Source organism: Zingiber officinale, chromosome 8B (assembly GCF_018446385.1).
Source record: "Zingiber officinale cultivar Zhangliang chromosome 8B, Zo_v1.1, whole genome shotgun sequence".
Classification (NCBI taxonomy): domain Eukaryota; kingdom Viridiplantae; phylum Streptophyta; class Magnoliopsida; order Zingiberales; family Zingiberaceae; genus Zingiber; species Zingiber officinale.
The window spans coordinates 55,740,426-55,753,041 of record NC_056001.1 but is presented as its reverse complement, the minus strand read 5'-3'; the positions used below and the strand labels follow the sequence as shown (position 1 = coordinate 55,753,041).

Here is a 12,616-nt window from a genome sequence, read left to right as displayed (position 1 = left end):
GCCAAAGATAGTTTGTTCGAACTAGGATATTAAGCATAAATGTTTCAGAGAATGGGTGCCAGTTTGAGTTTCAGAGAATGTTGAAGTACTGGAAAAAAAAGAAAAGAAAAGGAAGCTATCTCAGCCCTCTACCCACTCCGCGACATGAAGAATTTATAATCTGGGTGTTTGTTTGCAGACTTGCAGTCACCCTTTGAAACTACAGCACATGACATTGCAGCAGCTGTTTGCCTCAGCGTCCTCAACCTCTCTTTCACTAACTCGGAGGAACTAGTACCAGTACGGAGGACATTTGAACCCTTATCCGTCGGTTTAAACCAATTCTCGCGCTGCAATGCAAACACAGTTTATCTTTTCCAAGGAACATTGGCTACTTCTAAAGATCAAAGTATGAACATAGAGCAGATGGGCTACTTCTAAAGATCAAAGTATGAACATAGAGCAGATGTACCTTATCATTGTATGTCTGCAAACCTACAACTGGAGAAACTAGAGCATCACAAGAACCTGGAGCATATGCTGGATTACTAGGACTAATGAAATTTCCCAGAGAATGATAAGTGAGGAAGGCGGCACGAAGACTACCAATAGGTATACGATATATGGGGTACCATGCAACACAATACCTGAAAGGAAAGGAAAGATCTTGATATTTATTTATGCTAAATGGAACCTCAAATGACAAAAACCATACAAACCAAGAAGCAGGATGAAGATGTTGTAGTTCAGTAGATTCCAGAACTGATGGATTTCCAAACATGCAACCACCAGACAATGTATCGCCAGCTGTTAGTTCTCTGATCCTGTATCGAGGAAAAGAATAGTATCAGGTAAAAAAGAGTCACCAAATCTAGCACATATGCTGCAAGTGTAAAATGAGGGTGCTAAGGATTTGGACTGTGGTTTGGTTTGCGTCCACTAGTTCAAACTAGTAAATGTGGGTATGTTTAACTTTATTCAACCAATCATTTCTGTCATTGTCTCTCTTCTACCAACCATGTGCTTCGATAAAGGGCATGTTCTTTAGCAGCTTGTTTGTAAATGCATGTATAACAACCAATCTTATGCTTATTTTTGTTCACAATGCGTTGCATCTATGATGTTTATATATATAATCTAAAAGGAATTGGAAGTTAGTTGTGTTGAAGTATTAAGTCACGTCAGCATACGAGTAAAGAGTTATAACTCGCTCATTCAATGATTTAACACATGATGCTGAAAAAGATGACTTACTTGTTAAATAACGGTTGGCGCCAAGGAGGTAGTTCAGATTCAAAGTATTCAAAAAAAAGCTCTGCCTGATGGATATCAGTGTTTTGATCAGATAAATCTTCCTCTCCAGAAGAAAATTTCAACAAGCATACATCTGCACTAGTGTTATCCACCTGACGATTCAGATCGCCGTTTCTGCTAGTTCCAGACATTCCAAATAGTTGCACAGCAGATAGAGATGGCACGAAATAGGCAGTGAATTCCAAATTTCCATCAGGCAGTCTTCTTGACTTGCGAAATTCATGTGCCTTCACTTCCAACCCGAAGCAACCAGGTTCTTCGTACCATTGCCAAATGTTCTTCAAGTAGATATTATGACTTCTTGTTTGTCTAATAATCGGAGAGGCCATAAAAAGCAATTTCTCAAAATCAGCAATCGGACAGCCAATCATCAACTGAGCATATTCAACTACTCTTTGCTGTTGGGAAGCATCATTTATAGCTAACATTATCTTGTCAATATCTGTCAAACTGCTCTTCCTAAATGGGATACTCTTTTGTATTGGAGAACTAATGATGCTGTTTAAATTGCTTAATTCTCTGTAACTTCCAAAAAACAGTTTTCTGAATTGTCGACCTTCACTCCTTACAATGGAGCCTAGTGTGCACTCAGAGTTCATTTGGGTAGAAATAGGTTCGATCTTCGATGTGGTTAGAATATAGCTAACTTCACTAGGGCAAATTCCCCCCTCCATAAGAACAGGTGTTTTCTTCTCAGATTCGGGCAGACAATGGTCAGTCAGTTTAGAAATACCTCTTCCAGACAACTTATCGCCAGGCAGTTTTGCTTCAGTTTTAGTTTGGCTATTAAACTGATCGCACAGTGAGTTCTGGAAACCTTCTCTTTGCCGAATATCATCTTTTGCACCATTTGGCACGCTTGTTTTAGCATTGTGAGTAATGCCCCCCTCATTATGCTTTGCATTTTTAGCAATTGAGTTAGGTTTGCACTTAACACCATTGACAGAGTTCCCAACTATAGATTTAGGGAGAGTTTGACCAGCCTTCTTAGAATTTGCTTCTGAATAAGAGGTTATTCTGCTTAGGTTTTTCTTCGGCACAACAGGTTTATTGTTTTGTGATTCCATCTTGTTGTCCTTTGATGAAAGCTCACTTTGAGGAGTTGTAACTGGGATGCTATTAGGTTTTGAACATTCCTCTCCAAACTTTTCGACCATTGGACAAGTGGAAAACTGGTCATCTTTAGCAGCATTACTATGTATATTTGCATTAACCAATGCATTTGCTCCATTTAAAGCTCCATTACCCATCCGTTTCCTAGCCCTTCTTCTTCGCCTTCCAGAAACGACTACATGGAAGCCATTACTGAGGTCATCCTGCTTGATGCAATCAGCTCTTTCAGTGCTGCTACAAGCATCAAGGGCGGCAGCATTTGACAGATATGTGATATTGCTATGACAATCCTTTGATATTTCTGAAAAACTCAATCCAGTTTCATCCTTGACCGGTAACTGCATTACGATATCATCACTAGTGTTCTCACTGATGTCACTGTCCCACTGTCGAGAAGTTTTATCCTTCGGAATGCTCGAGGAATTATCATCATGATTATTGTTTTCTTTAAAATCCTCTCCTCTACTGCTCCCATCCAAAGCAAATGAAACAGCTGCAGCATTGTTAATACTTCCAGAATTGATAGTGTCAGAGGGTAACTCATCACCAGAAAATCTTTCAGATGAAAGTGCCGTTTTGAAATCATCGATATCATCACTGAATGATGTTGAGAAGCATGAATTTTGACAGTCTAAAAACTCATTAGTATTCGTACTGTCATCCTTGTCCAACAAACTAACCGATGCTACCTCATCCGACGAATTATTATCTGAGAGATGTTTGTCTGAAGAGCAAAGTGAACTGGTGCTATTAATCTTTGCATTGCACTGAGCATCTGCCTCGTTGGAATCCTTTCTAGAACTGACTCGTTTATGTTGCTTCCCTTTCTTTTTTCCTTTCTTTCTAGATTTTCTTTTGCCTTTATTCTCCACCTTTGGAAAGAGATCGACCAAGAAATCTGAACTATCTATATTTGTGTAAGCAACGGAAGAGTTACCCAATGTACTTGATAGATTCTTCTTGCATTGCACTGAACTACTTGCCTCACCATGAATATCAGATGAACTTGACCTTGGGCAGTCTGTATTTAGGTTAATCATGTAAAGCCTCCGAGATGATGTATCATGACCAACCATATTAGAAGGCGATCCAGATTCAACAAGTTTCCCATCATCTGTAGTGTCTGCTAAAATAAAAGAGTAGTTTGTTCCATTCCTCAATGCTTCAGAATCAACAAGGACGAAAGCGAACGGATGCAACCTGACAAATAAAGATCACCACAGTTAGAAAATAGAAGAAAAAAAGAGCAAAAATTAGAATTAACTCAGTTAAGCACAAACTGTTAAAAGTGTATTAAGAAAACAGCAAGTATAGATAACAGACAACTAAAAGATAGCACAGTCCATGACAAACTTTTAAAATCATACTTAGCAACTTCTTACTGCTCACTCAAATGTTAAGCAGAGTTCGAGATTTGAAAAATAAAAAATAAAAGTCACAATATCAAAATCAAAGGGAAAAAAAATGAAGACTAGCAATACAAAAACGACAAATGAAAGATGATAGACAATAGGGTAATGTGATCTAAAATTAGGGGAAATAGTGTTCAATAAGAGTTAAAATTGCAAGTTTCAAGTTAAGAAGTATAACTTTATTTTAAGTCTTAAAAATTTGTTTTAACATCATTATTGTGTTTTATTGGGTATTATATACCAGATAAAATTCAACCTAGTGTCATGAGAATTAGTCTTTTACTTTATTATATGATATGAGTTTTCCCCCAATCCTAGTATCAACTTGATCACTTGCAACAAAAAAGGAGAATTCCTTTGATGATTCCTAAATGACGACCGAAGAAAGATGTTAACAAGTAGACTAGAGTTGACTTCTCCTTTGGTTGAGGAAAATGATACGATTCAAAGCTATAGACAAAATAGTGTGCAAATTTAAAAGTTCAAATTGGAAGCTTTAAATTAGAATATCTAAATTTTTAAGTTTTAAAAGTTTGCTATAACATCATTATTATGTTTTCTTAGGAATTGTAAACTAGATGAAGTGTGTCTCACAATCTTAGGACAATTAATCTTCAAATTTGGTTTGTAAAAGAGGTTTTCAATCCCTCGTGTAACTTATTCTAGGATTTAATAAAAATTTCCTTTGAGAGATTTTGATTCTCACGCATGATTATTTTTACTCTTTATGTTAGATAGTTAAACAGCCTCTTGTAAAAAACAAGGTAAGGCTGCGTACAATAGATCCTTCCCCGGGACCCCGCATGGCGAGAGCTTCGTGCACCGGGCTGCCCTTTTTTTATGTTAGATAGTTAAACCAGTGTTGCATCATAGGGAAACTGCCAAGGCTTATAGGGTAACAATCATTAAACCACAATAACTCGCTTGTTGAAAAGTATCCATTGCCAACCAAAATAAGGTAGTCAAGATTGCATTTCGGACCACGATCTTATGGTCCAAGGTAGCATAAATAATCCAAATCTTATGTACAATCTAAATTTAGTTAGGATCTTATGACCTACAATTTGATCATATGCCTACTCTCCGTTCCTAGGTAGAATCTCAGTCCCAACAACCATAACTAGGTAGATATATGTACATTTAATTAGACATTTTAAAATTGATATTCACTAGAGCAAATATTTTTTTTCTTGTCCTATCATTTGGAAAAAAACGATAAGTTAATACATATAATAAATTATGAAAAATATAGTTCTAAAATATTTTAATAAAGATATAGGATCTTACAATCCTACAATTCGAGCATTATGTGCTTCTTCATGTTCCTAGGTGAGGTCTGGAACTTGACAATCTTGGTTGGCATCTACAGTCATAAAAGGTGTCGAAACCCTATAAGCTTTACCATTTTGCATAAGCACACCAATTTTAGTATGTTGTGGCAAAAGCCCAATGAATAACAGTAGTATTAAATAATTGATATTCAAATACAGTTATTTACATGTCGTTATTAGCTAACAAAAATACAATTACGATATATCATAACATTGAATACTCATAATCTCTTATTAAAATTATATCTATATATGTCATCCTTAATATTATTACTTTATATTCATTTATTACGAATAGTATTATGGTTTCACTTAATAGATTTTATTAAGTTAATAACAACATTTCCTTAATATGTATTATTTATCATGACAAAAAGGCTCTCCACATTCTCTATCCTTATGTCTTTCGAACCATGTTTGTCTTCATGGTTACTCCTCAATCCTCATAGCATGCCAAATTATGTCAAAATCATGGTCGACTATCTCCATTTCCTTTGCTAGTAGCTATCGGACTTTGAGGTCTATGAGTCTTTTGCTATAACCTTCATGATATGCTAGGTCTCAAGTAGTTACCAATACTATAGTTTCTAAGACCAATCAACAAATACATTTGATTTTGTTAAAATGGTAGCTGATTTTGGATCAATTTTGAATGTTTTTCATGTGAGTCGTAACTTCTTATGGATGTCTGATTTTTTAGTAAAAAGTGTATAATATTAAAAACTAAACCTATATGGTAGTGTGGATGCGGCGAGATTCCCTACAATTTCATCCGATTTCTATAACTTGTCATAAAAGGAGAATTTTTTAGTTGAGCACTTCATTAACATTAAAATCTATCGATGCCCTCATAGCCCAACAATAATAATGGTAGGGAGATTCAAGTAGGAATATGATCTAAATTTTTGAAATGCCTTTTATTATCAATTGATTACATGTGGATAGGCTTTTTATACCCCTAATATATGGTTATCAGAGGATCTCAAGCGGTCCCTTTTGTCATCACGAAATAGGAAAATCCATGGACTTGACCCCAATGTGCATGTGGATAGGCTTTTTATACCCCTAATATATGGTTATCAGAGGATCTCAAGCGGTTCCTTTTGTCATCACGAAGTAGGAAAATCCGTGGACTTGACCCCAATGCATCTTCAAGGGAAAACACATGGGGGAGGGGGAGCATGTAAGTAATTTTATTAATAAATTTAGAAGGAGGTGTAGGAGTCACCCTTGGACCTTCTCTCCTCTTCAACAATTTATAAATTTTTTTTAAGATTTGTATATGAGATTGATAGTCAACCTAGTAGGATAAGGCTTGGTTGTTAGTATTTGTATATGAGATTGAGTATTTGCGTACATATGCATATGTAGAGCTCTACCTCATTAAATATGCCCCCATATGCATATAATGAGAAGGAAAGAATTCGTTGGCTATAAATGATTTTGTAAGTGTTATAGGTTAGTTGAAGTTTATGTGTGTGAAAATTTCAATTTCTCAAAATGCTTTTGTAAGTGACTCTCAAACTTGCCATTAAATAAATAGCAAAAAACTTTGAGAGATAAGACACTATCCCAATCAAAGGAAGAAGAACCCTCCCCCCGAGACCCTGCATTGGCGGAAGCTTCGTGTGTCAGACTGCCATTTTTAAACTTATTATATTTGCATTATGTTATCTTATTACTATATTGTCATCGTCATTGCTATCAAGTCATATTTGTCACAAACTATTTTGGGTTAGCTAAATGAATTTTATCCCTCCAATGAGCTCCAAGTGAGGAAAAACATTTATAATCATTAGATTTAATCACTGGTTGCAAATTCAACATCTATATGTAAATTTTCAAAGTTCAATATCATCTAACCCACAATAAATAAATATGTGGGCACACACATGGAGAATTTATAAACCGCACATCTTTCACTATTCTTCCATAGCTTTGCCTCCACCATCATCATTCGAAATGAGACTTTTGTCGAGATCAGGTTGAATGAAGTGCTTCGTGAGGAACACGCCTCGATGTGTTTTGCTGACGATGGTGGTAGTAGAACTTTGTAATGTGAATCATGTTGGATGCAGGCAATCTTAGGGAAAGTGACTATTAGTTGCCTTTTGAAGATAAGGAGACAACTGAAGGTTGACAAAGGAATATTTAGTGACAGGATAACTGAAATGAGTTCATGGCATATTCATGCGTGTATGTATTAACATATTAAAGCAATTCTTTAATCCATCAAGGATATATTAAACATGCCATTTTTATTGGATAATAGAAGTTTTGAAGTAGATCTTAGCATGCCCATGCATCTTTTGCTATGTCCACCTCTCTTCCTCCAATTTTGTCTCGAGCATCATCCTCATGGATGAGATTGTCTCAGCTTTAGGGTGCTTTGATGTGCACCTCAACAAGGGGAGCAGAACAACCTTTGGTACATGACCATGCTTGAGACTAGGTGGTTTTGGAACAAAGGCTATTGATGACACTTTTGAAGTAATCGTCGAACAATGTATATTTCAATGGTTAAGTTCAATAAACATAGGTTTCGAATATGGTTGAGTGGTCAAGGTTGATTGTGCAGGGACTCATCCTTAGCAGTTATGTGAGAAAAAGTGGGATCAATGATCATAGAAAGCATGACAAAGCCGAAGAGTAAAAAAACAAATTGAAGCAGCATGGCATCGTTAACACTCAAAGACATTGTCAACGGAAAGAGAGAAGAAACATGAATGGATTCTAGGAAAATGGGTGGCATGACAACAAAGGAAGGGCATTGCTGGCATTGTGATTGCGAGCCTTCCAGACCTTTCCACCTTGCTTTTCCGCTAATCCAAATCTCTTCAATTGGCTCACTTTCACAAAGTAGAATGAATTGGATGTGAAGCAAAGGAAGATGAAAGAGATGCAAGAGACAACATGATAAGTTTGCGCCGTAGGTTTACGTGGAAATTAATTGCTCTCTATTCTACTTGATTGCTCTACATGGAAATTAATTGTTGTCTAGCCTAGTTAATTAGTTGCTCTCTTAAATGAGCATTGGTTTGTTGGATTGTATAATCTATTAGCTCTAAGTAAAAAAATTCTTTACTATTATGGATACAGGTGTTCAATATTTTGCTTAATTTGGATGTATATACACCTAAATGTTTCCTTGCATATATAATCTATAAGCATTGTCTAACAAATGTCCAATGAGTAGGAGAGGAGAGAAGGTGAAATAGGACAATAAGATAAAAAGAAACTGGGGAAAATAGGGAGATAGGAGTAGAGATAAGTAGAGAGGAGAGAACAGATAAACTAGAAAAAAAATAGTTCAATTCTATTATTATGCATCAAAACTCATTCCAGCACAAAATCCAATACTCTTACCTTCTATGCATGTTATGCATTCCAGTACTTAAAAACACAACATAGATGGCAATAATAAAACCATCAGAATTTTGTTCAACTGCTTTTTCCTAGGCAATAGAAGGTACCATCACAACTGCTTCCTCCATTGTCCCAAAGCCATGTTAATCTCAACTATTTGGGTTTTGTTATTAAGATTCATGCTTAAAAGTTTTTATACTTCTATCACTAGCTATCATGACCTAACACAACTTTCAACATTTTTCAACCATGATTCAGATTTGGAGAGACATGGAGCATACAACTAACACCCTAAAGTAAAGGAGAATAATTTTACTATAAAAATTGGGGACATAAAAATTAAGGGAGTAAATGGAAAAAAAAATCTTTTGCTTGACAATTTAAAAAGTGCACGTAGGAATAAGAATAGATTTAAACACATTGAAAAATAATGACAATTGTAGACAGTTGCTAAGCTGGTAATGAATAAATGACCAAAAAGAATAGTACCTCAATTCAAGATTCCCTGAGTCAGGTTCATGTGGCTGAAGATCATGGAGAAAAAAAAAAGCTCAAAAATTAGTGAAAATTTAATCTGTGACTGTAAGCTATACTTTCAAAACATTGGAAGTCCAATCTGGATACAGTACAAAACTCACTTTCGCAAAGATTCCCCTATCAGATCGATCTAATGATCTCCTGAAGACTGAACGAGTTCTCCCATATGCAATCTTTTCAAGAGCATTACTTCTCCTATGTCCATACGACATCACCAAGTATCCCTGTTTGTGCACAAAAAATAATCAAAATGAATGCACATAGATAAGTCACATGAATGATAAGTAGCACATATTTTAAAGAGAAAAGGTATTTAAAACTTATTGTGGTTTTTTAAGCATATCCATAATAAATCCAAATGACTGGGCAAGAAGCACCCACATAAATTAGATGAGCTCTTAGGCTCAACATATGAGGGAGTGAAAATAAGTAGCAACAATAAATAGAAAATAAAATCCTGAAGCATAAGATTTAGTGGAATATACATTTAAATTAGTACTCTAGAGACTAATTGGTAATGGTATACAATTGCAGAGAGACGAATATGTAATTTCAAATACAAAAATGGAAAGAGTTAAGTCATATTTAAATGAGTAATTAACAATGTAGTATGAAATAAGGAGGAACTATCCTCCACTAAGTTTCAAAATAGGAATCCCTAAAAATCATGTCCCAAGCCTTCTAGTCTATCACATTGTTCTACATGAAGTAGATGTATCTAACTATTTAGTTGAAGCCTAGAACGGAAGCTCTTCAAGTAAAACAAGGTATTTGGAGAAGGATCAAAATCCGCCTATCTTGAGTATATTTTTTTTAACAAAGTTCACAGCATAAGAGACGCATGCTCCTTAAACTGAATCCAAGGAGCTCTCATATTCCCAAATTTTGACATATATAAATATATATCCGGCCAAAAAGATTAGGATTTAGGCGGAGAGAGTAAAAAAGAAGAAAAAAAAAAATCTTATTTTGAATCGAAACTTTAGCCCAATCTGAAAAAGAAACATCAGAATTGAACTCATAACCTCAATCACAAGCCACAACCTTCCACCATTATCTCAGTAAAGGCAATCCACAAAATCAAGATCGACAAACCCAACGATCACTAGGAGTGAGCAGACATGCACTAAAACATTCAAACAATCACGCACAAAGGCATCCACGAACAACTCCACGGCGACCAAAAAGCGCAGCAAACAAAGCACCACAGTGGCGAGCACAAAACCATCTCCGATCGTGAAACAGAGAAAATCATGAAAGCACGCATTGCTAAAAACAGTGCCGATCGGGATCATTGAACCGCACACAGGAAAAAAGACGGCGCGCTAAAACTAACGCAAGGGAACGCCGGAGTCCGAAACCCAGACAGAGGATGGAGGGAGCGGAGCGAGAGAGCGGAAGACTAGTACCTTCAAGTGCGAACCCGTCAGGATTCGCCCTCCGCTGCTCCTCGGATGCTCGAATCGAAGATCCAGAGATCGTTTACGCGAACGAGAAGAAGAAGAAGCAAAGATTTCAGTGTTCTTGAAGATCGCCACCTCTCGATTCCAAAGAAAACGCAGGGTAGGTGGAGGGGGGTGTATTATAGAGCGAGGAGAAGGCAATATCCACGTCCCGTTGGTAGGGTCGCCTCCAGGTCCTCGATGCGGCGGGACCGCATAGTACGACTCACATGCGGTCGATAATTGGGGCGACGTTCGAAAAGGGTGCGAGGGAGTACGCGGGCGCAGGACCAGTCCTATGCGGCGGTGCGGGAGAGGAAATGCAGTTCCGGGTTCGTGGGACGTCGCTTTCGTCGCGAGTTAAGACGCGAATCGAAGTCGTGGCGCGCTGTAGGAGCCCCCAAGGTTTTCGTGACTTAAATGGCGATCATTATCGCTGCGCATAGCGCTAAAGAAGGAAAGCATGAAGTAGTACATTTAAAGAGTAGGAATAAAGGAAATAAACAAATAAAATTATAAAAAATGCATATTTATATGTATAATTATAATAAAGGGCTATTATTTTAACGTAATAAAATACAATTAAATTTTATTTTTTACATGAGAAATATTAAATTATTTCCTAAACTCCACATAGTACAAAACTTAAGGACATACTTGCTATTTTTTTTCAAAAATATAGAGCTTATCCATTTGACACATTTTTTTAATATAAATATTTTTTACAATATATGTTTATCACGGATAAAATTGTAATCTATTTCGATGGATTAAATTTGTTACGTTTCTTTTTTATCTGTCCTTGCATTATATGATAAAAAATAAATTAAGAGATCAATTTATAATAAGTTTATTCCATTAAAATAAAAACTGGGCTTATAGATAAAGTGCATTTAGATCAAAGGTTTTGAAAGCAATCTATGAAGAGATTAATAGTACAATCAAAAGTGTCTATTTTAAAAGTAACAATTACTAATAGTGAGTGAAATGATCGATATCTTTGAAACTCAAAAGTTAAAATTAGGTGAATGATGTCTGACTATTTTTGTATTATAATTTCTTAGTCATTTCTTTAATCATCAACACTATCCTATTTTGGAATTTATTAAAGAATATATTTATTTTCTAAATTCCTTCATCCAACTCATTTCATTTCGGTTTATTTCGTTATATTAAAATCTTTTGTCCAACTCAAAATTAAAAACGATAAAATAAAAAAGACATGAGCAAATTTCAAAAACACCGCGGGCAATGCTTCTTAATTTGGTATGTTTTTAATGAATCCCCGACTTCAATTAAATTGTTAAATTAATATTTTAGCTCTCTTGCTAATTAATTGTCTTAAATAATTGTATTTATATAACTCTTGTCGTACTAAAATTATAATTAATTCATGAATTCAATTTCCATTAAAATAATATTTTTTGCTTCGTTAACAAATAATTACTTATCTTAAATAAAATATTGAAAAAATACAGTACATTTAAAGTTTAATAATTAATTAAATACCTAATTTATTTTTAATTATTTGCCAAAACGGGCCATCTGTTACTCTGTTAGTCGTCTCACTCAGCACTAAGCTTCTCTAGAAACCCACTAGCCTATAAAAGCCACGCGTCATCCGCCTCGTACACCGTCCACAAGCTCAATCCCGCTGTAAAAGCTTCGATCCCATTTCCCGGTTCCCAAATCCGGCTCCCGCTCGGAGAGATCGAGATCGGCGAGCCTTTGAGGACACTTTGCTGGGCGATTCGAGAAGATTTTGATTTGCGGTTCGAGAAACATCGATCCAGTGCTCGTGCAAGTGATCCGGCTAATTCGTCTAGGTACGAATTCCTTTCTTTCGATTCCTTCCTCTTCTTCCCTTTCACGGAGTTTGTAGCCGAAGACGCCGATGTAAATTCTAGGTTTCTTTCAGGTTCAGTTCTCCCGCTTGCTATGGGATCTCTTTCGCCGGAGAGACAGAATGATACTTTTGCTCTTCCTGCATCGGCGATTTGTTCGTCCCCTTCTTCTTCTGGTTCGACACGCTTGCAGGCGTCGCCATAAAGCATGGTCTGGTGGAGGTAATTGGCAGATTCTTCTTCGTCATCTACAGCAAACGATATTCCAGCAAACCAAT

General features: G+C 36.1%; 1 protein-coding gene across 1 annotated transcript; it reads right to left on the bottom strand.

Annotated features, from left to right (window-relative positions):
- On the bottom strand, nt 1–10,607 carry LOC122016816. Its single transcript, XM_042574226.1, has 7 exons — nt 10,462–10,607; nt 9,154–9,276; nt 9,005–9,039; nt 1,234–3,606; nt 699–803; nt 452–626; nt 1–329 (listed from the first exon to the last, which is right to left on the bottom strand). Exons 2-7 carry the CDS (start codon nt 9,262–9,264, stop codon nt 129–131), a joined length of 3,000 nt encoding a protein of 999 aa, XP_042430160.1. The 5' UTR covers nt 9,265–9,276; nt 10,462–10,607; the 3' UTR covers nt 1–128.
- Nucleotides 10,608–12,616: the final 2,009 nt, after the last annotated feature.